This window comes from Oryx dammah, unplaced genomic scaffold (assembly GCF_014754425.2).
Source record: "Oryx dammah isolate SB20612 unplaced genomic scaffold, SCBI_Odam_1.1 HiC_scaffold_1, whole genome shotgun sequence".
Taxonomy (NCBI): domain Eukaryota; kingdom Metazoa; phylum Chordata; class Mammalia; order Artiodactyla; family Bovidae; genus Oryx; species Oryx dammah.
This window is the reverse complement of record NW_024070185.1, coordinates 76,526,415-76,552,923: the sequence shown is the minus strand read 5'-3', so window position 1 is coordinate 76,552,923 and position 26,509 is coordinate 76,526,415. Positions and strand designations below refer to the sequence as shown.

At 40.8% G+C, this 26,509-nt stretch overlaps 1 protein-coding gene across 6 annotated transcripts in view; it reads right to left on the bottom strand.

Annotated features, from left to right (window-relative positions):
* The window catches only part of NTRK2 (neurotrophic receptor tyrosine kinase 2), a 396,903-nt gene that overhangs the window by 311,690 nt on the left and 58,704 nt on the right, over positions 1–26,509 (bottom strand). For all 6 annotated transcript variants that reach the window (XM_040244768.1, XM_040244728.1, XM_040244738.1 and 3 more), the window contains exons 6-8: positions 17,987–18,123; positions 17,344–17,476; positions 14,622–14,927 (exon numbers count right to left, since the gene is read on the bottom strand). In XM_040244768.1, coding sequence (XP_040100702.1) covers positions 14,622–14,927; positions 17,344–17,476; positions 17,987–18,123 — 576 coding nt within the window. The remainder of the gene's footprint in view (positions 1–14,621; positions 14,928–17,343; positions 17,477–17,986; positions 18,124–26,509) is intronic.

The following is a 26,509-nucleotide window of genomic DNA, read 5'->3' as shown; positions in this document are numbered from 1 at the left end:
TAAGTCGATCTTTGTGCATTTTGATTCAGGGATATTGCATACTGCTGTGCAGTCTGTGCTTTGTACAACTCTAGGGGGCACCATTAAGACTGTCATCAATGTTAATGGAATCACCTGAAATTGTGCAGTGCACAACCTGTACAGCCACTCCTGATGACCCTACATCAATTCATGCAAAGTCATCATTCCAGTCATTTTCAATTATATTTTGAGTTTTATAATCCCAAACATCATTTCAAAATAGCTTTGAGTTACAGAATATCAATAGACATTGTCAGAATTATTTGTAGCTGATACAACATTCCTGAGAAGGCTCTTGAAAGTGACCCTGCAGGTTGAAGGGGAATTCATGGAATAAAGCAAGGGAATATCTCAATGGAAGCTCTGGGAATGTTATTAACAGGACACCTGCCCATCCTCTGAAGTCTTTTCTCTTTGCAATGTCCTTGGGCCTACCTAATGACGTCCCCCCAAAGTTAGGATTTTCCACCACTGCTGAAGAAAAGGTTCTATAATCCCAAGAAAGAAAGTCATTCTTTGCACTGCTCAGTAATCTGTTACTTTTTTTTTCTTTTGTTTTTAATTTATTTTAATTGGAGGCTAATTACTTTACAATATTGTAGTGGTTTTTGCCATACATTGACATGAATCAGCCATGGGTGTACATGTGTTCCCCATCCTGAACCCCCCTCCCACCTCCCTCCCCATCCCATCCCTCAGAAGATCCCATTCTGATCTGGTCCCACTGGTCTCTCAACATACAATCTGAATCTGCAAGGCATCTGCCCACTAGAGTCTGCTCCTCACTTCTAGACCTCACTCTAGGTCTCCAAAGCCCAGAATTTTCTCACCATGGCCCTGCACAAACTTCCTAGGACTGGTAAGCCCCTCCCCTACAACTGTCGCCTCCAGGTGGCATAAAACCCAAGGATGGGTGAGGAGTGAGTGTGAGCCAGGACAGGTGGGCTGAGGTGTCCACATGCACACCCATCCCCTTCATACAGCTCTCACCATATCACCAGAAGCCCAGGGCAGGGGCCATGACTGGGACCAGCTCTACTGAAACCACGCTGCTTCCACTTGGAACGCCAAGAGTCTGAGAATTCAACCTGCAAACCCAGGCTTCCAGGTCATTATAAATATATATTTGCCAAGGTAATAGAATGTACTAAGTCACTTCAGTCGTGTCCAACTCTTTGCGACCCCATGGACTGTAGCCCTCTAGGTTCCTCTGTCCACGGGATTCTCCAGGCAAGAACACTGGAGTGGGTTGCCATGTCCTCTCCATGGGATCTTCCCAACCCAGAGATCGAACCCACATCTAGTATGTTGCAGGAGGATTCTTTACCACTAGTGCCACCTGGGAAGCCCAAGGTAGGAGAATAGAACTTATTTTTTTTTTAATTTAACAAGTTATTAACTTGATTTATATTTCTTAAGTATTTGGATTGAAGCATGTGGACCCTCACTCATACTAAATTAAACAACCGTCTAAGATGGCCTGAGGCCAAGGAGTTTAAGTTTTAAAACCGAGACAGTTTTGAGCAAATCTGTGCAGTTTGTCCAGGATGGGGGCCTTCCCTGGCCATAGGAAGTGCTAAAACTAGGACGAGTCGGTCACTCTGATTTCTTCTCATACCTTCAACAACCCTACATGCAGTCACCACCTGATTCCATCAGAAAGTAAAGAGGCTCTATGGATTCAGAGCCAGATTTATCTAAACTACACATAAATGAACTTCACCGAATATGACTGATATACAAGTGTATTCAGCCTCATCACAGAAAGGGAACACCCAAACTCATTACTCACACAAAGCCCTGCTGCTGCTGCTGCTGCTAAGTCATTTCAGTCGTGTCTGACTCTGTGCAACCCCATAGACGACAGCCCACCAGGCTCTGCCATCCCTGGGATTCTCCAGGCAAGAACACTGGAGTGGGTTGCCATTTCCTTCTCCAAAGCATGAAAGTGAAAAGTGAAAGTGAAGTCGCTCAATTATGTCCGACTCTTCGCGACCCCATGGACTGCAACCTACCAGGGTCCTCCACCCATGGGATTTTCCAGGCAAGAGTACTGGAGTGGGGTGCCATTGCCTTCTCCACACAAAGCCCCGCTGCTGCTGCTGCTGCTGCTAAGTCGCTTCAGTTGTGTCTGACTCTGTACGGCCCCATAGACGGCAGCCCACCAGGCTCCCCCATCCCTGGGATTCTCCAGGCAAGAACACTGGAGTGGGTTGCCATTTCCTTCTCCAATGCAGGAAAGTGAAAAGTGAAAGGGAAGTCGCTCAGTAGTGTCCTACTCTTAGCGACCCCATGGACTGCAGCCTACCAGGCTCCTCCATCCTCGGGACCTTCCAGGCAAGAGTACTGGAGTAGGTTGCCATTGCCTTCTCCACACAAAGCCCTAGGAAGATTCAAAATGTTGAATCAATTCAATATAGCAAATGGGTACAGGAAAGTGGGATTTGGGATGGGATCAAAAGGAAATAGGTTAGCTCAGAACCTGGAAAACAGGTCCTTTTCTAAACTTTTGATTCATATCAGTGCATGGCTTTTCTACCAAGTTCACCAGCAAAACCATGAGGTCAGGCCTACACATTCCGAAAAGCACTATATTTTCCTTGTTTCATTGTCCCAGATGCATGAGAAATATTGTCACTTTACTTTCATTGTCAGAAATAGCCAAATTTAGCACAAGATTATGAAACTCACAGAAAGACAACGTGGGAGGAACAATTTTTTTTTCCTCCCAATCATACTGTACTATGTCTGATGAGGACCTGCTCATCAAAAGAAAGAAATGTCTCTTCCTATACAAAGGTTTAGAAGATCTGCTACATGGAAGGATGCACAGACCCAGACTTTACAAAATGCTAGGGTCACATTACTCCAGCTGACCCCAGCTTAACAAGCATATTATTTTGCTTCTGGCAACTTCTGAGTCAAGCTAAGCTTCAATGATGTTTACATGCTAATAGCACAGTAGCTATTAACATCATATTAAATGCAGAAACAGGAAAAAAATCACCATTTCCTTTTCAGACTTTTGGCAATGGTCAAAATTCGAAGATATCTGCCATTTTAAAGCCTAATTTCTCACTGGTTCCTTTTATTTAGTTTAAATTTATTCACTATGTATCATTATGTGCTAAAGGTAGGAACCACTGTTGGAGATAATCTGTATTAAAAAGTGAATGAGAAAAGATAAACATGGGATAGGAGGGGAAAAAGTCAATGAAAAGAGAATTGAAAGAGACACGTGTACCCCAGTGTTCACTGCAGCACTGTTTATAATAGCCAGGACATGGAAGCAACCTAGATGTCCATCAGCAAACGAATGGATAAGAAAGCTGTGGTACATATACACAATGGAGTATTACTCAGCCATTAAAAAGGATACGTTTGAATCAATTCTAATGAGGTGGATGAAACTGGAGCCTATTATACAGAGCGAAGTAAGCCAGAAAGAAAAATACCAATATATGGCATATATATGGAATTTAGAAAGATGGTAACGATAACCCCGTATGTGAGACAGCAAAAGAGACACAGACGTATAGAACAGTCTTTTGGACTCTGTGGGAGAGGGAGAGGGTGGGATGATTTGGGAGAATGGCATTGAAACATGTATAATATCATATAAGAAACAAATAGCCAGTCCAGGTTTGATGCAGGATATAGGATGCTTGGGGCTGGTGCACTGGGATGACCCAGAGGGATGGTACATGGAGGGAGGTGGGAGGGGGGTTCAAGATGGGGAACACGTGTATACCTGTGGCGGATTCATGTTGATGTATGGCAAAACCAATACAATATTGTAAAGTAATTAGCCTCCAATTAAAATAAATAAATTTAAAAAAAGAAAGACAAATGCACTTGAGTAATGCACTTGTCGTGGAGATTTGAGAAGGGTTATGGTTCCCCAAACCAGGGTCTCCTGCATTGCAGGAAGATTCTTTACCATCTGAGCTATGGGAAAGTCCCCGAGAGAGAGAGAGTCATGGTTTCTTGACGACTTCCCCAGTGGTTCAGTGGTAAAGAACCTGCCTCCCAAAGCAGGAGACGCAGGAGGTGTGGGTTTGATGCCTGGATCAGGAAGATCCCCTGAAGGAGGAAATGACATCCCACTCCAGTATTCTTGCAGGGGAAATCCCATGGACAGGGGAGCCTGGAGGGTTATAGTCCATGGGGTCGCAAAGAGTTGAACATGACTGAAGCCACTGAGAACGGCACGGCATGGTTTCTTGAAGACTATACTAGTAGCTCTCATCAACTAAGAAATCTCAGACAGGAGCAACAGAGGTGGCCTCAAGCTCTAAAGCTTCGTGTTGGGAATCTCCAGAATAAAATATGGACTTCCTGGGACTCCCTTAACCCACGGGCATTCCAAACAAGCAGTAGACCATTCTCTACCTCTGCGGTTCACTCCAGTGTAGAAGCTACAACTCTTTCCCAACCAAAACAAGATGAGTGCCCAGGTCTGTTTGTCTGATGTTCAAGCACTATCTTCTGAAGAGTCTGTTGAGTACCTCCAGGTGCTACACTCACTAGTACCTTGTTGCTGACCTAAGGCCTGTTGTCAGAAATTATGGGAAGAGAGTTAACAGGTCCAGAGTGCAGCCTGAAAAACCCCAAGTGAAAAAGAACCATGAAGATTGTATTACAGCCACACAGGCACTCCTGACAAAGCTCTGTATTCAACGTGCCATGTCTGCACCTCCAAAAGCTGGACCTTGAGGACATTTAAGCTTCTAAACATGGATGACAGAATCACTTCCCCCCGCAACAATATCGAACCAACGTTGTCCACCATTCTCTTAAGTCCATGCTAAATAGCTTAATGTGAGGGCCTATTTATTTCTATCTTCTAATCTCATTTATAGCTCATGAGTAAATCTTATGACTTTGTATAAACCTTCATGAGTAAATCTTTATGATTTTTTAACTGCAAAACACTACAGTAAAAGGAAAAACACATTTGCAGGATTTCAAAAATGGGGGAAAGATAGGTAGCCTGACCAGAGGGTTCACTTTCCATTCTGCTCTAGAGACAAAAATAATAGAGGCCAGAAGACACATCTGTTTCTTCCCTTTAGGTTTTTCGTCTCTAACGCTTAAAAAGAATTTTTTTTTGTCTTTCCTTTCAATTCTCTTTGCAGACTCTCTTTAGCGTGATTTTTAAAAATATTTCAAAGGATTCCATACGATAAAGGAATAACAAAAGATTTGTTCTTTTCAAATAAACTTTCCTTTGCTTTGTCAACAGAGTTTTCTAACTCAGGGCAGACCACCTTTTGAATTCCAGAGCCTTCTCCCCATCCCTCTCAGAATGGCAGGCAGAACTCAGGGACCAAAAACATCGCTGGTTCAGACATCTGGGTCCTTTTCTGGCTGAATCTCTACTGCGCCTGCAGCACTGAGAGCCTCTTCCCTTTTTCTACAACAAAGGAGTGTTCCATCTGACAGAAGAGGATAATAGCATTGGCTTGGCAACTCCTCAGGAGCTTCAGGAGGTGTAATTAATTAACATTAGTCCTCTTGAGACAAAAAGAGCTATTTAAGTATAAATCTTAATTATCATGATTATTATGAGTCTATAGCAGAACCATACCCTTCTCTGTTTTTAAGGCAGAAAAGCAGGCAAAACTTTTCTGCCTTTCACTCCCAGGACAAGACATGGGTCTTGACAAATGGCCTTAAGAATAAGTAGTGGGGGTGGGGGGGCTTTATATTTTCTGAATGTATAACATTTGGAGAAATTTCCTCACCCTACATTCTTTGGCCTAAGTACACCAAATCTAAATCTGCCAGTTCGAGGGCAATTCTAAGTGCTGTAGAGAGCGCTAGTTCATCCAGACGTCATGAATCTTTGGATAAAATGGCACAAATGAAAAGCTGTGGGGAAAGCTCTTCCAATATTTATAGTTTGCTTCTGACGCACATTTTGCATAGGAGACAACTGCTCCCAAATGAGGCAGCATAAGTCACTAACTCCCACTGCTTGTGTGAATGAGCATTCTTGAGCTGTGACATTCTTCCTGAATGAGTGGGCCATAGAGGCACTCTTTATGTACCGCCTAAAGAATGGAAAGCTTTAAAATCTGGGTATTTTATCATCTAGCACTCTGGCTAGGTTTGTTCCAAGCCTAAAGCATTCATCATTCGGGTCATGATTTCAACAAGAGAATCTACTCTTAAACAATCAATGTGTTCATGTTTACAATAATACCTGACCTTGAATATTCTTGGAACTTGTGCTTTCTAATCAGAAAATGCTAGCAAAAGCTCCAGGTTTCTTCCACATGGCCCTCACAAGCAATCTTTCTGCAATGAATTTCTGCTTAGAATTCTGCTTAAAAGGGCACCCTCTCCACTTCTAATCTCCACTCAGTCTCCACACACATTCATGTTCGTGAAACAACTTTTCTACATGTGGGACTGAATTCCAGTGACAGCCACATAATGGATCAATTTCTTCTTAGACAAGTCTTATTTTTGACCCATAAGCTAAATAGGATACAGAAGCATCTTTGGAGAATCTGCAGATAACCCTTGCTTTCTATGTGTGTGCCTGCACCACCACCTCTACTTATTTGCTCTCCTAAGCCGCCTTAAGTCATCATGTTATTGTTGTTGCTTAGTCGCTAAGTTATGTCCGACTTTTTTGACCTCATGGACTGTAGCTCGCCAGGCTCCTCTGACCAGGGGATTCCCCAAGCAAGAATACTGGAGTGGGTTGCCATTTCCTCCTCCAGGGAATCTTCTCGACCCAGTTATCAGACCCGAGCCGCATCTGCTGCAGAGGCAGGCAGTTTCTTTACCACCGAGCCATCCCAGAAGCCCTGAGCCATCCTGCTTTTAGGTAAACCCAATCAGAGTGCTTCTCTGTGCACCAACTACTCCACGTTTTTATCATTACTCCTGATTAATACCCTTGGAGAGTCAGTGAGGTAAGCTCAATGAATACCTGAATAGTCCTTCCAGTGTTCACACTGCCCCCGCCCCAGCCCTTGCCAGAGTTTGCAGGGAAGGAGTAAATGAACTGCCTTCACTACTCAAGTGTGGTCCATGGATTTGCAGCACCATCTGGGAGCTCATTAGAAATGCAGATTGTCAGGCCCTTCTCCAGATCATGGAATCAGAATCCGCATTTAACAGGATCCCCGGGAGAGCTCATCTCTCATTAAAGGTTGAGAAATCCTGATTTGTAATTCCTTGGCAAGTGTGACCAAAGTCAAAAGGCCCCAGTGTTCATAGAGGATAGTACTTTTTCAGTGAAACAGAGTAAATCTGAAAATAGCAGACCTAAATATTGAGGGGGCTGGCTAACGACTGCAAAAATGTTGGGGGTGAGGGCAAGAGATGTCTCTAGAGGCGTATCTCTGGGTCCCACTGCAAATGCGAAGGTGGAGGGAGAGAGCTTAGACACCTGAGGCAGCTTAGATTCACCCACCCTCTCGAGGAACCTAACACGGACTCAGTTTTCTCCTAAAAAGGCCAAGTCTAGAAAGCTCCTGTAGTCAAGTGATAGAGTCTGGGGGTCCTCTTCTCTGGGCAAGCCCAAGCCCCCAGAGAGGCGGGGACAAAGCCCAAGCTGAGATGAAGCCGTTCTGGGCAGCCAGTTCCTTCCGTAGGCCAGAAAGCATGAGCACTGGGGAGGTGAGGATGGGCGCACCGGCAGCGTGTTCTTTCCCCTCCCCCAGGAGAGGGCAGCACTGAGCTCCTCCCTGGGCGAGGTGAGGGGCCCTGAGGCCACGCCCAGACATATTCCTCTGCACAATCACCTTTTTGTAAGTGTCAGGACCTGACATTTTACAGAGAAGGAAAGCTAGACTCAGAGGTGGTAAGAAAACTGCTCAAAGCCACAGAGGTTATGAAAGATACAACTCTTAGGCGAATCAGAGCCTAGTCTCAAACCCTTCCCACTGTGGCAAAGTTTCCCTTTGAATAACGGGGAGAGTGGGATAACCATGATTAAAATTCCAAGCTCAAACACCAGATCTGAGTGAGTCATGTGGATTAACACAAGAGACAGGAGTTTATTTCACTGAAAGGAAAAAGGACAATATTTGAGATTCTACCTACTCCACTTAGTTTTTCTGTTCAAGGCTTCTACAAAAAGAGAACATTCAAAGGAGCGCTTACTTCTGTACTGCCTGCAATTTCTGCATATCTTCAGCTGAATAGGGTTTCCCTGGTGGTGCAGAGGTTAAAGCGTCTGCCTGCAATGTGGGACACCTGGGTTTGATCCCTGGGTCAGGAAGATCCCCTGGAGAAGGAAATGGCAACCCACTCCAGTATTCTTGCCTGGAGAATCCCATGGACGGAGGAACTTGCTGGGCTACAGTTCACGGGTGGCAAAGGGTCGGACACGACTGAGCGACTTCACTTTCACTTTCACTTTCAGCTGAATAGGGTTCCTTCCTTTCATGAGTAGGTCCTGCCTAATAGTGGTATAGGGACATCCCTGGGAATTAGAAGCCAAGAGAGACAACCACAAAGAGAAGCAGGAGACAGTCATGAAAGCCCAAGTGTTTCTCCGGCTTTGATCGTTTGAAATCTGTATGCAGGTCAGGAAGCAACAGTTAGAACTGGACATAGAACAATAGACGGGTTCCAAATAAAGGAATACGTCAAGGCTGTATATTGTCACCCTGCTTATTTAACTTATATGCAGAGTACGTCATGAGAAACGCTGGACTGGAAGAAACACAGCTGGAATCAAGATTGCCGGGAGAAATATCAATAACCTCAGATATGCAGATGACACCACCCTTATGGCAGAAAGTGAAGAGAAGCTAAAAAGCCTCTTGAGGAAAGTGAAAGAGGAGAGCAAAAAAGTTGGCCTAAAGCTCAACATTCAGAAAACGAAGATCATGGCATCCAGTCCCATCACTTCATGGGAAATCGATGGGGAAACAGTGAAAACAGTGTCAGACTTTATTTTGGGGGGCTCCAGAATCACTGCAGATGGTGATTGCAGCCATGAAATTAAAAGACGCTTACTCCTTGGAAGAAAAGTTATGACCAACCTAGATAGCATATTCAAAAGCAGAGACATTACTTTGCCGTAAGACAAGTCAAGGCTATGGTTTTTCCTGTGGTCATGTATGGATGTGAGTGTTGGACTGTGAAGAAGGCTGAGCACCAAAGAATTGATGCGTTTGAACCGTGGTGTTGGAGAAGACTCTTGAGAGTCCCTTGGACTGCAAGGAGATCCAACCAGTCCATTCTGAAGGAGATCAACCCTGGGATTTCTTTGGAAGGAATGATGCTAAAGCTGAAGCTCCAGTACTTTGGCCACCTCATGCGAAGAGTTGACTCATTGGGAAAAACTCTGATGCTGGGAGGGATTGGGAGCAGGAGAAGAAGGGGATGACCGAGGATGAGATGGCTAGATGGCATCACGGACTCGATGGACGTGAGTCTGAGTGAACTCCGGGAGATGGTGATGAACAGGGAGGCCTGGCATGCTGCGATTCATGGGGTCGCAAAGAGTCGGACACGACTGAGCGACTGAACTGAATTGAACTGAAATGTTTTCTATTATTGGAAAAAAGGGCTATGTTTCATCACCATCCAGTAGGTAGCCCAGCATTTTCTGTTTCTCAAACCTCCAGAGAGACCTGACAAATTGTTCAAAATCCTAGAATTCCAGTACAACAGGATGTTAAGCAAGACTCTTCCTGCCTTAGTAACCAACACCGAAGTGAGCACCAAAGGTGGAATTCACAAAAGCAATGATTGAATCCACGTCCTTTGAAATATCTGATTCATGAAGAGATTTCAAAAGGTCCCAGAGAGGAGAGAAAAAGGAAAGACTTATAAAGAAGTTTCTCTGGGGAGAAGTGTCACCCTCACCACCCCACCAGGGGGCTTCCACAGCTGCACTTGAGAACATGACCTGTGTTCTTTGCAGGTGAAAGGCTCAAGGACCGGTGGCTGACTCTCCCAGAGATGGCTCAGGCCAAGTGTGGTGGGATGCAGCTGACATCTGGGTGGTCCCATCTGTGCACCCAGAATGTCAGGACAAGGGATCCTGAGGGCTCCACTGGACCAGATGGAGGCAGCACAGAAGAAAGTCTGTGGGGGAGTCTAGAGGGCCAGAGAGAGCCCCCAATGTACAAAGCTGCATTCCTGGATATGAAGGAGGAGCTACTTTCAGCAGCCAGAACATGGATGCATTTCTGTCATGGAAGTTTCAGGAGAGGGGGCTGCAGAGAGAGGAATCCCAAAGTTCTCCAGGAAAGATGAGCTGTGAATCGACACTGAACCCAGGTCCCAAGAGCCCAGAGCCACCAGCCAGTACACTTCCCTGCCCTCCATCCCCATGCCCATCTCCTCCACCCAAGCAGCACAAAAGCTTAAATCTCATTAGCTAGCTCTAGCCCCCACCCCCATTCTGCCAACCTGTGCAGAGAGGGGAGAGGAGACTGACCCTTAAATCAAGTCCAGAGTTGATTTCTAACTCAGAAGCAACATCCTGTTTCACAGTTGAGATCCCATCTGTAACCTCAAGTGATCCAAGGATTGTCTGTTACTCAACAATGAGCAGAAAAATCTTGCTTGGGTCAGAATTCCATCCCAGACAAGTGACTCTCACCTTTGGCTGCACACTGGGATCACTGGGGAATCTCAAAAATGAAAAATGCCAAAGCCCAAGGCTCACCCTGGAAACACAGAATCAGAATTGCTAGAGATGGGCCCCAGAAATGTGTCTTAAAAAATGAAATAAGATTAAAAAACAATTAAAACTCAACCGTTAATGTGTAACAAAGAGCAGGGTGCAACTGTTCTAGTGGACTAAGAAGTGACTAAACAGTAAAGGGACTATGGGAAACCAAGAGGAAGTGAAATGAATTTGACTGTCACCAGCTGTGTTCTTCCATGTGCTAGAAAGATAAAAATCACTGTTCTCCAGATGCATTTTGAAGCAGAAAGCTCCTTGTTGTACTTTAAATATAATTCAAAACTGACCAGTTGCTGCTGCTGCTGCTGCTGCTGCTGCTGAGTCACCTCAGTCGTGTTCAACTCTGTGCATCCCCATAGATGGCAGCCCACCAGGCTCCCCCGTCCCTGGGATTCTCCAGGCAAGAACACTGGTGTGGGTTGCCATTTTCTTCTCCAAACTGACCAGAGCTGAGTTCAGTTCCAAGCATGGGATCAGAAATAATCAATGTAGTGTTTAGAAAGTCTTGACTCCTTTTCTTAGTTGCAAGTCAAGTTGCCAGTGATGATCTGGACTGGTACCTGGGCCCTGCTGACATCTAAAGACCTGATAACACCTGTCCCTCCTCACAACAGCCTGGCTGGGGCTGGGGGCTGGGGTCAGACTCTGCAAGGTTCCAGCACTCTGGAGAGACACATGGGCATCTTTACTGCCAGTCTCACATCCTCACACCTGTAGATGGCACCCTCTTGGCCTGACTGATGCTGGCTTGGGGTCTCTCTGCTCCAAGTGGGAAACAGAGCGTCTGCCACAACATCCCATATTTCCACTCCATGTGGTGTGAAAGGCAATTGGGACTGTCACTAAGTTCAGCCATCCTCTTCCATGCTCACCCATTTTTATATTATTGAAAGTAAAGTGAAAGTGAAGTCGCTCAGTCGTGTCCGACTCTTTGCGACCCCGTGGACTGTAGCCCACCAAGCTCCTCCGTCCATGGGATTCTCCAGGCAAGAATACTGGAGTGGGTTGCTATTTCCTTCTCCAGGGGATCTTCCCGACCCAGGGATCGAACCCAGGTCTCCTGCATTGCAGGCAGATGTTTTAACCGTGTTTTTAATTTGTCTGGTTTTATTCCTGTTTTAATTTCTGTCAACATGCTTCCTTCTCTATCTCCAAATAGAGAGTGAATTCTTAAACAAGGTGACCATTTCATGGAAATCTGAGTTCTGAGCTGAGTGAGGAACACATGCGACTAAAGACGGAAGAGCTGCTGTTTTAATTCTTCTGGATTCATACAGTGATGCAACTGACTTCACAGAAATCCCAGACTGCCTGGTTCCTGGTAAGTCCAGAAACTCGCAGTGTGAACAAAAGGATCTCATCAAAACAACTAGGGGGAAGAGTAGCTGTAACTTTGTATCATGGAGATTTGTGAGAGCTGAACTTCTTGATCAACTACTGTATGATGAAAACAGAAATACTGAAGGACCATGAACTCAAACATGACCTTTAAGTAGAATGTACATTTAGACCAGCAGGGTCTAAATATATATAGTATTATATATACATATATATAATATTTCCCTTTGTAAATTTTTCTTTAGTTTTCAGGGGAGTTAAGAGGGAAAGAAAGCATTTCTAAGAAAAGCCATTCTCTGTAGGCTAGGGCTACAAATCGCATAAATATCCACAAAGATTCTACCATACAAGCCAAGTGAGGTCAGTGTCTTAACTGGTCTCACTGGTTTATGGCCCATACGGGCCATTTATATATCCACTATCACCCTGGGCCAAGTCTCTTTCATTTCCACTTTCATTTATTACTCCCTGATAGTGGGGCCTTGAGTAAATACTTAAAGTGAAATAAAAATCAGTCTTTTCTAAAGCCACATTTATTTTAAAGATCTGATAAAAAAGAATAAATGAAAAGAAAGGGAAAGAACATATTTTTAAAAATATGGCTTAATTTTTGTTGTAGATAAATAAATGATTATTTCCTTTTAAGGGAATACTTGAGAGACTTCGAGCTATTCTTAGACCAAAGAACCACTCTTCCCAATCACTAGCTAAGTTGAAACTAACAAAAGCTATCGATAAAAATGAGGCCACATGGATAAGATGAGTTAAACTGTACCAAATATTGGTACTGTACAGAAATGTTAAAAAAAAAAAAACACACATAAAAATCCTATCTAAAATAGAAGCTTCTGGCTTTACACTGACAGAACAGTGCTCATATCAAAGCATACAAACCACTTCTAAAACTTTTAAATGCCAGACCTTCAACCTGGAATCAAGTTCACCTCCAACAGTTTCAGAAGCCAGTTGTTGGTGAAATTTACATAAATCCTTAAGTTTAGATGAGAATAATGTACCAATGTGATGTCAGTTTCTTAGTTTTGACAAAAGTAAGCAACGCAAGATGTTAGCAACAGGGAAATCAGGTGAGGGGTAGCTGTGAACTCTCGGTACCATCTCTGTAACTTTTCTGTAGATTTAAAATTATTCACAAATAAAACATTCATTTAAAAACATACAAAAAACCATTGTCCCAGAAGCAAAGATTCTGGATTTAACTATAAAGCTGTTATCCCCACAAATGTGCAGGAAGAAAACGAACACAGTAATCTAGCGATTTACTACAGCGAATGTAGCCAAGCAACTAAACTCTCAATTAAGAGGAAGATTTAATGAAACAGACAACAACTGCCAGGGTGTCTGGGTAAGGCATCCAAACATAGCTTGTTTTATGTGCTCCTGAAAGGCTGTTTGTAAATCAAACTTATATAATTCAAATCACATTTTGAGCACGCTAAGGAAGCTGGTGCATTTAAAAAGCTGCTGAATAAATACCAGGATAACAGGAAGATGGATTGTGTAACAAGAATTATTGCATTCTCATTTGGTGAAGGTGGCTTGGCAGCCATCACCCTTTGTCCATGGGGCTGTCCTGGGAGCCATACTAGTACCTGCTGCCCAATCAGCCCCTGCCCCACCAGCCTCCAAGTTTCTATTTTCCCTTCTCTCTGCAAGGCTGGCTTTGTGTGGCTTTGATTAATTCAGAGCTATTATGGTGAGGAATTCTAATCATGAACAGGTCCCAATAGCCAAACACATGGCTCAGCCTCCCCAGTGGTATCAGGTATTTGGGCAATACGATCAAGCAAATAAGAATACTTTCACTGAACAAGAGTGTCTGGAGCAAGTAAACACATGATATTGTCCCTGCTGTTACTGGGGCTCCCACTGAAATTCTTCTGCTGACCATGGACTGGACTCCCAATACCAGTTAACGGATGCCTTAACTCAGTCAGCCCAGGTAAGCAAAATATTCCACAATACTGGTTTCTCAGCCACAGATGAGGGAGCAGGATTCTGAATCCCAACTGGTTAAAGGGTCAGAAAATATATCTCAAACAGCGCATGAGCCGACCAAATTCAGTTCACCTGCTCACAGATTTGCTTGTATTTTGTCACTATGGGTACAAAATCTCATATAACACTTGAGAGAAAAATAATGTGTGTGTTGTCAGAATATTGTTCAAATTATTCATCCCTATCCCCTCCATGGGAGGAGTATGAGGCCCTGCTCCTGGACTGGCCTTGGCCCTATGACTTGCTTTGGCCAATGGCATACAAGTTGAAGAAACTGTGTGCCAATCCCTAAAGGAAGCCTTATAAAGCCTTGCTTTTTTTTTTTTTTTGGCTGCCCTCTTGTACTTTGTACTTACCCTAAGAAATAGATCTGTGTAGCTGCTGTTTCTGCACCCTGCACCCCAGAAAAAACACACATGCAACAAAATTCCCCTAGCTGATCTACAGGCCCATGAGCAAGATGAAATGTTTGTTTCAAGCCACTGGGTTTGGGAGTGGTTTATTGTACTCATGAGGTTGTCAATAGTTGAGTGATACACACTAGCCCTCTCCAGATGCAAAAACATCAGGTACTCACCATCATCGATTCCAGGCCAGCCCATGAAGTGAGCAGAAATCTGTTTCTCATCCTTCCCATATTCATTCTTGGCTACCAACTTGTAGTCCCCATTGTTCATGTGAGTGGGGTTGTCCAGCTGGAGGCAGCCGTGGTACTCCGTATGATTGGTAACATGGATTTTAGTACAGATGTATTTGGACTCATTCAAAATTGCCCCGTTATAGAACCACTGAAGCGCTGGCTTGGGATTGCCTTTCACAGTGAATGGAATGCACCAGTGGTGGTCTGAGGTTGGAGATTCGAGAAATGTGATAGTTGGAGCAACTAAATTGAAAAAGAGAGAGTTAATAGCATCAGAAAGCTCAGAATTCTCCCCATCTCCAAATCTCTGTGTCATAGATAGGGGGGTCTTACTCAACCATTGTCTGGTTTAAGAAAACATACGACCTGCAACTCTGGAATCCATCAATATTTTGTATCATCATCAAGTTTGATTTAACTTTTACAGAGAGCTTCAGAAAGAATCCTTTCCCTGCTCTGCCTAAGATCCATGCATCACAGGCATCTTTACACCTATTCAGTGTGAAAATCAATTCCAAACAGATCCCAGTGATTTCTGACAGTGGAAAGGGCTCATCTGAAGTTGACTTTGGTTTCTAACACATATGCCTTGATATTATAGAGATTAATCACCAAAACATTGAGAACCACTATTCTTATAGGGCTTCGCTAAATAATACAATGACAAAAATGACTTTGGAAATCTTGCTTGAAGCTCAGATCTCACATAAACTTTCCAAAACAAATAAAACTGGTCAATGCCAAGAATGTTACTCCTGCTGTTGACTGATTATTATAAAGTCTGATAAATTGATACATTTTTCACTGTCAAATAGTAAATGCTCTTTAATAGCATCACTTTTCATTATAGTACAGTCCATTTTTGCTAGAATTTCAGATACATCAAAGTTTTGATCCTTTAAATGTCTGAGGTCCTATCTAAACCTGAAAAACAAACTAGAGATTATTTTAAAATTAAATATAACATACTTTATTCTTAAGGGAAACAAACATTATCAGGTAGCATCTTTAAAGAGAGTACTTATCCTGAATGAAGACACTTAAAATCCCTCTTAAGTGGGATACATGTTGTCCATTTTCATGTGGTCTGACTTTGATAAGTATAAAATTGAGGACTGGAAAAGACCTTTGAGACCTCATAGTATCATTTTTTCAGATGAAAAAACCCAAGTGCTATGAGGTTAAGTGACTTGGCCAAGGTTACTGAGTGAGGAAAATCTGGACCAGGAATCCAGAACTCTTACTGCCCTTCCCTTCATGCATCACTTCCTGATTGTACACGGTCATCACACAAAGTGGGGAAATCATAGCCTGGCAACTGATACATCTGAGTGGGTCACTGCTAAGGATCTCTCCGATGCTAATATTCTGTAACACTTATTTCTCATTATCTAAACCTTGATAGACTAGACCAGCTCTATAGACCAGGGAGTCTACATAGATATTAACCTAAACTGGAAAACATTTGAATTGGAGTGAGACCTTATTTGTAGGTCTGTGTGACAAACACAAGGATCACAATGGGGGAGGGACAATACTTACCTTCCTCCCACCAGCCCAGGCCCCCATATGCCCAGGCCCCACTTCTTCCTGCCACCACACTCTAACCTGCTTTTTGTGAGGTGTTGATTTAAAGACATAAAGTTGGAGGCTTGGTTGTACATGTTTGGGGATGACACTGACTTCAAGATTGGTCAAAATCATGAGAAATTGTGAGTGCAGGACCTTCTGGGCATCGGGGTAGTATTGATACTGGCAATAGGTTGGCGATTTCAATCATTCACTCCAACAGTCACATAAGGAATGTGTGTTATGAGTGAATGCTAATCAGTGTATCAACACCTTGTGTCCACATGTGTATAATGCACATTCATACTTGTGCACACTCGTGTTTTTCTCAGCCAAATCCCAATTCAGAGTAAAACCTCATTAATTTATACCACGGCAGCTCAGAATTTGCAATGATGTGAAGATTATGTATTTTTTTACTGAATATGTACATCATTCACATTGAATGAAACAATCTGGAATGTTAAGATATACGTTGCATTGTTTACAATACTGGAAAACAATGTACATATGCTAAAGAAACATTAATGTCCTTTATCTTCAGAAGACAGAAACTTAAAGCAATTATAATAATAAAAGTTTTTTGCAGGTTATAATAATTTTCAGCCATTTTAGTACTATTCCTTCCACTTCCCACAGAAGCTTGATGTCAAACTAATGAGGTTTATTTTTTGTAGCATCAATATATTGAGTATGAACAGCCAGCCCAATACTTTAGGTATTACAATTTTAAAGGTTCATATTGCTTTTATAGAGAACAAACTTTAGAAACTAGTTTATCGAAATTTAAACCACAAGTTATTAACAAAAGGAAGATAACCAGCTCAAAATATGTTCTATCAAGAAAAGACAGGATAAGGCACAATAGGACAAGTTTAAGATCAAGAAAGAAGCTTAAAGACAACACATGAACAAGAGAGATTAGCAGAAATAGAAGGAATGGAAGGAGCTGGTAACATTTCTTAATTAAGGACGCACAGAACACTGCAGATACTTTTTTAATGCACAAAGCAGCAGAGGTTCCCAACCACAAATGCGGGTGTGTCCACGATCTTTTCTATTAAAAACACACGTTGATCTGATTACGTACAATGTACAGTGAGGTTGACAGAATCTTGATCTTCTCCTACAAGATTTTCTGCCACACAAGAGATTTGCTTTCCACTGTCATCAGATGAAATGTTAGTTATCCTTAAGGAGCCCTGAGTGTGGCTTGTTTCATTCTACAAATGAATTAACAGACAAAAACAATCTTGATTAGAACTGAACCCAATAGTGAGAAGATTTGGCATTTCTTCCCCTAACTAGAGAAAATCATCTGTAACATTAGAAAAAAAATTCCAGTCTAATCAAGCTCAATAAAAGGGGCAACTCAGAAGTTATTCTGTTATCTCCAGATTTTAATTATAAATGTGTGAAGCTGATTTAATCCTTGAATTCCTACCTACCTTCCTCGAAGGGAAAAAACCACAATGAGAGTCACTCACCTTGCTCATGATGAAACAAAAAGCTTACTAGAGACCTACAGACTTTCCAATCTATGAAGTATACATAACTAAAATACAATCTGCCTTAGTCTTTGTTTAGTAAGAATAGACAGAAAGTAAATACACAACAAAACTCATTGTAAATCTCTCTATGTGGCCCTATAAAATATTAAATGATTATCACTAGGTTAATACAATCTCAAGTTCTGAGATATTCTCATCCCTACATACAAACACAAGACTTACCATATGCTTGGAAACCAGATTACCGACATCCCAGTACAAATTTGGAACTGGGTCACCTGCAACAGTACAAGATAATGTGATAGACTTTCCCTCCTCCACGGTGAGGTTAGGTGCAGCCAAATTTGCTGATGGCAAACCTGTGGAGCAAGGAAAGTAAAGGAAGACATATACAAATAGTTAGGTGCATCATCAAAATGACAGCAACAAGTTGAAAACTCTCTCTGCTTTAAAAATCAAGCATTATTTGCTTTCTGAGACTGACTTATGTTGATCTGAAAAAATGCCAAATTGATAAGCTTTACAGATTTGATGAGAGCCAAAAGATGTGCAAAGAGATTTGAAAACAAATTTTGCATGTGTCTCAAAAATATCATTGCAGAATAATCTTTTATTTTTAAAAAAGCCCACTAGTTTGTAGAGCTACACCTTCTGGTTCTTGTTCTGTTTTACAGTTATTAATCCAGTTGTTTGCACACAGTCACTGTATTTGTAGAACATCTTATTTTTCTGTCAGTTTTCTCTCTTCCATTTTTTTTACAGTCAAGGACAAAAGGGTGGGAGGCATCTACAATTTTTGCATAAACCCATTTTTTTCAATAAATAACTCACAAATCTAACCCACTACCAGAACTAGAGTTTTAAAGAGATAAACTATGATCTTGAAATATAAGTTTAAAAAGCAGACTGAGATGAAACTGGAGTCTATTATACAGAGTGAAGTAAGCCAGAAAGAAAAACACCAATACAGTATATTAACACATATATATGGAATTTAGAAAGATGGTAACAACAACCCTGTATGTGAGACAGCAAAAGAGACACAGATGTATAGAACAGTCTTTTGGATTCTGTGGGAGAGGGCAAGGGTGGGATGATTTGGGAGAATGGCATTGAAACATGTATAATATCATATATGAAATGAATCGCCAGTCCAGGTTCGATGCATGATACTGGATGCTTGGGGCTGGTGCACTGAGACGACCCAGAGGGATGGTACGGCGAGGGAGGAGGGAGGGGGTTCAGGATGGGGAACACGTGTACACCCGTGGCGGATTCATGTTGATGTATGGCAAAACCAATACAATACTGTAAAGTAATTAACCTCCAATTAAAATAAATAAATTTATATTTTTTAAAAAAAGCAGACCAAGATTTTTAAACAGCCCAATTATGGAAGTTGGTTTCAAAGCATTTTTCAAAGATAATTAATATATTTGAACCATACAGCATTAGAATGTATCAAAGCTATATAAATCATAGTTAAATATTACAGGTATACTTGGTCACCCTATTTATGACATGATGAAAAAAATTGTATAGATCATTATGCCAATGAAAAGCTCTTTTTTGGAAAAACCCTGAGAAAGTATTTGTTACCAGATGAAATTCTGATGCTTATAAACATTTTTTTAATATTTCAAGACAGTTTCATTTTTGTACTTTTATATTTCAAAAGTCAGCTTTTCTTACTAACGCTATCACTTCATTAAACTATTATACCATTTGGGTGTTTATACTACTCTTATTCATAGTATTTTAACATGAAGGTGGGTCTCAGAATACGTCAGGTCTTGCCAGTCAAGCAAGCCCCTCGCCTGGTATCAGAAACTCATCTTAGGACTGCATTCACCCCCACAGCTCTGTCCCATGGAACTATGACACATCATTAAACTCAGGAGGAACCCACAGGTCAGAAAAGGCAATTCATCTTCAACAGCCGTGAAATTTCAATTAGCCTGCCCACCCAGGGGTTTCTGACCTGCCACCTTCACACTATTATGCATAAATCCTTCTCTTAAGACACAGTTCTTACTGACAACACTATTATTATTTATTCCTGAAACCAGACTACAGCAAGATTTACATAGTACATCTCATGGTATTCCCACAATTGGTAGAGGACTTCCCAACAAGATCTGGCTTTCGGTGGGCTGGTGTGACATCTTCAGAACCCTTCCTTTTTGTCAGCCTTTAATAGAGAGCAATGTTGTATTTTTCACAAGGTTCCAAACAGTCCCCTAATATCCTGAACTTATATCGAGCAATGAAACATATACAAGTGATCAAGAGGCACTGCAGTTGACTGGAATGAACACTGGGTCAGGAGTCAGAAGCCCTCGACCCTAAACCTGGCCCATACTACGTTCCATCAAGTAAATCATTTTTCCTCTCTCAATGTGATTTATTCTATATTAAATACACTGTTCAATCAGAAGATCTAGCTAGGATTTTTCCAGCTCTAGAATTTGGTGACAACTTTCATGATAATTAAGCTTCCCAATGTAAGAGGCTTGTCATGGCAAGATATTAATACAAGGAATGGGTTTATTTTTTAAAAAATCTTGAAGCCACTGGTATGCTGTAGGTGACTTTTTCCAGATATGCATTTCTTTTAAAAAAATACATAGCCACATAGTTTGAAAAGTCTATAATTCTACAAAATGTGTTATAAAAAATCTTCAAACCATCTCTCAGATCAGGAATAAGACAGTGATGCCCACTTTTGCCACTTTTATTCAACATAGAATTGGAAGTCCTAGCCACAGGAATCAGACAAAAACAAATAAACGAAAGATATCTAAATTGAAAAGGAAAAGTAAAACTGTCACTGTTTGAAGATGACATGATATTATACATAGAAAATCCTAAAGACACCACCAAAATAATACTAGAGCTCATCAATTAATTTAGTAAAGTTGCAGGATACAAAATTAATATACAGAAACCTATTGCATTTCCAGACATTAACAATAAACTATCTGAAGAAGAAACTAAGAAAAATTCCATTTACAATTACATCAAAAAGAACAAAATACCTAAAAATAAATCTAAGAAGGTAAAATACTTGTACCTGGAAAACTTTAAGACACTGATGAAAGAAATTAAAAACAACACAAACAGGTGGAAAGATATATGGTGCTCATGAATTTGAAGAATTAATATTGTTAAAATGACCATACTACCCAAGGTAATTCTTATCAAAATACAAATGTCATTTTCATAAAACCTGTATGGAAACACAAAAGACCCCAAATAGCTAAAACTATTTAGTTATAAGAACAAAGAAAAAAGAACAAAGCTGGAAGTATCATGCTTATTGATTTCAAACTATATGATAAAGTTACAATAATCAAGAGTATGATGTCTGTGTTTATCACTCATTCGTGTCTCTTTGTGACCCCATGGACTCTAGAGCCCACCAGGCTTCTCTGTTCATGGAATTCTCCAGGCAAGAATATTAGAGTGGTTGCCATTCCCTTCTCCAGGGGATCTTCCCAACTCAGGGATCAAACCTGGGTCTCCTGTATGGCAGGCAGATTCTTTACCATCTGAGCCACCAGGGAAGCCCAAAGAGTACGCTGCTGCTGCTGCTGCTAAGTCGCTTCAGTCGTGTCCCACTCTGTGTGACCCCATAGACGGCAGCCCACCAGGCTCCCCCATCCCTGGGATTCTCCAGGCAAGAACACTGGAGTGGGTTGCCATTTCCTTCTCCAATGCAGGAAAGTGAAAAGTGAAAGTGAAGTCGCTCAGTCGTGTCCGACTCTTAGCGACCCCACGGACTGCAGCCTACCAGGCTCCTCCATCCATGGGATTTTCCAGGCAAGAGTACTGGAGTGGGGTGCCATTGCCTTCTCCACAAAGAGTATGATACTGGCACAAAAACAGACACATTGATCAATGAAACTGAAGCGAGAACCTGGAAATGAATCTATACTTATATCAACAGTTACTATTTTACAAAGGAAGCAAGAATACATAATGCAGTAAAGACAGCCTCTTCAAAATATGGTATGAGGAAAACTGAACAGCTACAGTCAAAAGAATCAAAGCTAGGCTACCTACTTATACCATGAACAAAAAGAAATTCAAAATGAATTAAAAGATTTAAATGTAGGACCTAAAACCATAAACCTCCAGAAGAAAACACAGGCAGTATATACTCTTTGATACTGGTCTTAGAAATTTTTTTTAGATAAAGGGGTAAAAGAAAAATAAATGTAACTTTGTTGTTGTTGCTATTTAGTTGGTAAGTCATGCCTGATTCTTAGCAACCCCATGGGCTGTAGCCTGCCAGGATCCTCACTCTATGAGATTTCCCAGGCAAGAATACTGGAGTGGGTTGCCAGTTCCTTCTCCAGGGGATATTCTCAACCCAGGGATCAAACGCATGTCTTCTGCATTGGAAGGTGGATTCTTTATCGCTGAGCCACTAGAAAAGCTCAAATTTAACTACAACAAAGTAAAAAAGATTTTGTAAAGCAAAGGAAACTATCAACAAAATGAAAAGTTTCCCTTTGAACAGATAAATATTTGCAAACTATATATCTGATAAAGGATTAATATCTAAAGTATCAAAGAACACATGTAACTCAACATAAAAAGAACCATTTGAAAAATGGGCAGAGGATCTAAATAGACATTTTTCCAAAGAACTACAGATGTCCAACGGGCACATGAAAAGTGGTTCAACATCACTAATCAACAGGGTGTAAATCAAAACCGCAATGAGATAACACCTCACATTATTCAGAACTAGCATGATAAATGTTGGCAAAGAATGGAGAAAAGGGAATTCTCATGCACTGTTGGTGGAAATTTAAATTGGTGCAGCCATCATAGAAAACAGTGTGGAGACTCCTTGAAATTTTTTAAAAATAGAACTATCATATGATCCAGCAATTTCACTTCTAGGTAATTAATCCAAAGAAAACAAAAACACTAATCAGAAAACACATCTGCACTCTTATGTCCATTTCAGCATTGTTTTTACAATAGCCAACCTAAGCGTTCATCAGCGGATGAAGATGAAGATGTTCTATATTAATACAATGGAATACTAGCCATATAAAAGAATGAAATCTTGCCATTTGTGACAACATGAATGGACCTAGTATTATGCTAAGTGAAATAAATCAGACAGAAACACAAATACTGTATAATTTCACTTATAAGTGGAATCTAAAAACCAAAGCAAATTAAACAAACATAAAAAAACAGATATAGGAAAAAATCAGATAATGGCCAGTGGAGAGTGAGGTAGGAGAGGAAAGAAATAGGTGAAGGAAATTAAGAGGTATGAATTTCCAGTTGCAAAATACCAACAGGTTTGAAATGTACAAAAAGGACAGTGTAGGCAATATAGTCAATAATTATGTAATATCTTTGTATGGTAACATAACTAAGGCTGAGCATGGTGATCATTTGAAATGTATAGAATATTGAAACACTATGCTGTGTATCTGAAACTTAATAGAGTATTGTAGGCTATTTATACCTGAAAAAACACACCAAAAAAGCAAACTTATAGAAAAAGAGATCAGATTTGTGGTTACCAGGTGCTGGGGATAGGTGGAAGGAGGGGAGATTAAATAAAGTAGTCAAATGGTACAGACTTGCAGTTACAAGTAACTACTAGAGATATAATTTACAACATAAGGAAAAATTGTTTCCATTTCTTTAATTTTGTATCTATATGAGATGATGGATTTTCACTAAACTTACTGTTAAAATCATTTCATGATGTATTTAAATCAAATTGTGCTCTACACCTTAAACTTATACAGTGCTGTCTGTCAATCATATCTTAATAAAACTGAGGAAAAATATAACAACTACAAACACAGGGGGAAAAAAGAAAATTTTCAAACTACCGTATGAAAAACAGTACCAATGTGGCACTATTTCCTGTTCCCCAGAAGCACTCATTTCATCTCTTTTAACTTCCATTTAGGTATTGATCTCTGTATCACTAAATATTGTGCTTATATTGCTGCTTCTTGGTTTTTCTGTTTTAACACAATCTACTGGCCTCTCACCATGGAAGATGAGAAATAGGCTCATGTTCATACAGAAAGACAGCTCTCCTAAATGCCCATACTACATTCACACCACTCTATGTTCATATCTTACCATATGCTATGAAGTTTTGTTGTCTGAATGTAAACATGAAGTTTACTATAAATATATAAACCTTACTGATATTTGAAACACTGTAAGTTATATTTTACCAAATTTAAGACTGAATTAACTGTAGGATGTAGTACTGTGATAAGAACCACTAAGAAAGGAAAAAAATGATGTCAATTCAACTATGATGTAATGCCTTCTCATCACTTAGATCTGCATTTAGTGCTTAGACTTACTGGGTAACCCATCTGTTTTAAACTTTTCTTTCCTGAATCGTATCTTTTTTTATCTGCTCTATTTATGGGGAAATTTCCTCAGATTTACCTTACAAGCTTTCTTTTGATATTTTCATTTCTGTCATACTTATAGTTTCCAAGGCTTGTTGTTGTTGTTCCTGAATGGTCTGCTATTATTAACACTCTTGTGTTTACTTCATAGAAGCAAGATCTCTTCTAATCCCTAATATCTATGAGACATTAATGATAATTTCTTATGAATTTTTCTTCTGTCTAAACCAACTTTGTTTCTTGCAACTTTTTCCTTCTTTGGATGTTTTGTATTTGTCTTTAATATAAGCTTTTCTCAAACAGTTTGTCATCTTTGGCTGTTCTTTAATCTTTAAGAATGGGGCACTAGAATCATTACATATTAACTGCCAGTATCATTGTAGAGTTTCACTACTATCGGCCTCTTTAATGGATACCTCCTGGTGTCAGTATCCTTAAATCCTTCTCCGGATGGTATTGGTCAGATTATTCAGATAATGCTCTTCCAGTGTCCTGTTCAGAAGAGGAAGAAAACTAGAAATACAGGTTTCTCTGGCTTCCCTGGTAGTTCTACTGGTAAAGAATCCACCTGCAATGAAGGAGATCTCAGTTTGATTCCTGGGATGGGAAGATACCTGGAGAAGGGATAGGGTATCCAAAACTCCAGTATTCTTGGGCTTCCCTGGTGGCTCATACAGTAAATAACCTGCCCAAAATGCAGGAGACCTGTGTTCGATCCCTGGGTTGGGAAGATCCCCTGGAGGAGGAGATGGTAACATACTCCAGTATACTTGCCTGGAGAATCTGCATGGACAGAGGAACCTGGGTTCACAAAGAGTCGGACATGACTGAGCGACTAAGCACTGGCTATTTAAAAACAGAACCTTTCTATGAAACCTTTTGAAAGCCGAAATGACATAAAGCAAAGAAGCAGTAACCTTAGCACACCTGCCAACAAATGCACAGAGTAAATCAAGATAAAGCATAGATTCTCACAGACACAGCTCAAAGCTATAGTGGCTTGAGGAGATGCTGAGTGTAGTTCCCAGGAAGGAGCTTGGTGGTGCCACTCGTACTGCTCAGGGTACCTGCTGCCTCTTAACAGCTCCACGCAAAACAAATGCTGAAGGCTATTTTTGCTCTTCACCTTGTTTTGTACAAGCAAAAATCCTCTTCAGATTTCTTTCAGAAAAGCAAAGTGGTGTAAAGCAAACAGTTGTATGTAAACCCATCATTCTATGACTCTCACAGCCTCAACTCTACTTGGAGTTCCTCATGATCTTTGTTTTATCCTTTTTAGAAAACAAACTTCTAGTTCATATACACCTGGGATGTACGGGACAAAAATCTTTCAACCACTCTCCCGTATTCAGTGTTACACTGAACTCTCACTTCCTGAGCCTGGTAGAAGTTCTGCAATATAAACCAACTCTCCTCTTGGCTTTCCCCATTGCTAACTTGGTAACCAGTATTTTCAGCCTTCAGTCAGTCACTACTTATCCATCTTCTTCCCAGTTTGCAACTGCAAAACCACAAATGTTTGTTGACTTCTCTCCCATTTTCTTGTATTTATAGATTAATCTGCTGAGTTTGGAAAAACCACAGAGCCAGGGCTTGCCACGGTGCTTGTTCTTAAGGTCTGAGCTCCGCACTAGCTGGCTCCACCAACAGACACCTTTCCTGGCACCTCAGACATAAACCAGTGGTGTAAATCTCCTACCTTTTACAACTGTATCTAACTGTGGAAATTTCAAGCACAAAAGAGGTTAAAATAGAGATTCTCAGCAGAGAATGCTATGCCATAATCTTAATTTCCCCTGTAAAATCTACCATGTTTTTTTTTTCCTTCAAGCCTAAATTTACATGATTAACAGTTCTAAAAATGTTTGCTTAATTACAGTACTAGCAGTAATGTTTATTCTGCATTAACTGTACTAGGAAGTCTTATCTAGTACTGAATATTTTTGTTAATTTAATTCTTACAACCAAACTTGATGTATTTGTTCTCATTCAATTAATAAAGAATGTGAGTTTTGGAAAAGTCAAATACCTCTTCCAAAGTTGTCTAAGTACCCGGGATTTGAACTCAAAGATGAAAGTGTTCACCATATAACACACTATCTTCCCAGACTGCATACATCCATTTCAGCACAGACTATAAATACCAATACAAATCCATAATCTGGAAATTTGGTTCATTTAAAAAATACTTATGCATCTATTTGTGAGGGAAGAGTGAATCTCCTTTATTTACAGAGAAATTGTATCACCCTGTCATAGCAGTTTCCAAAGGAATCTGTGAAAAATTGGCCAAGTCTAGATCTTTTAAATGTAAAGTCTTCCACAAATG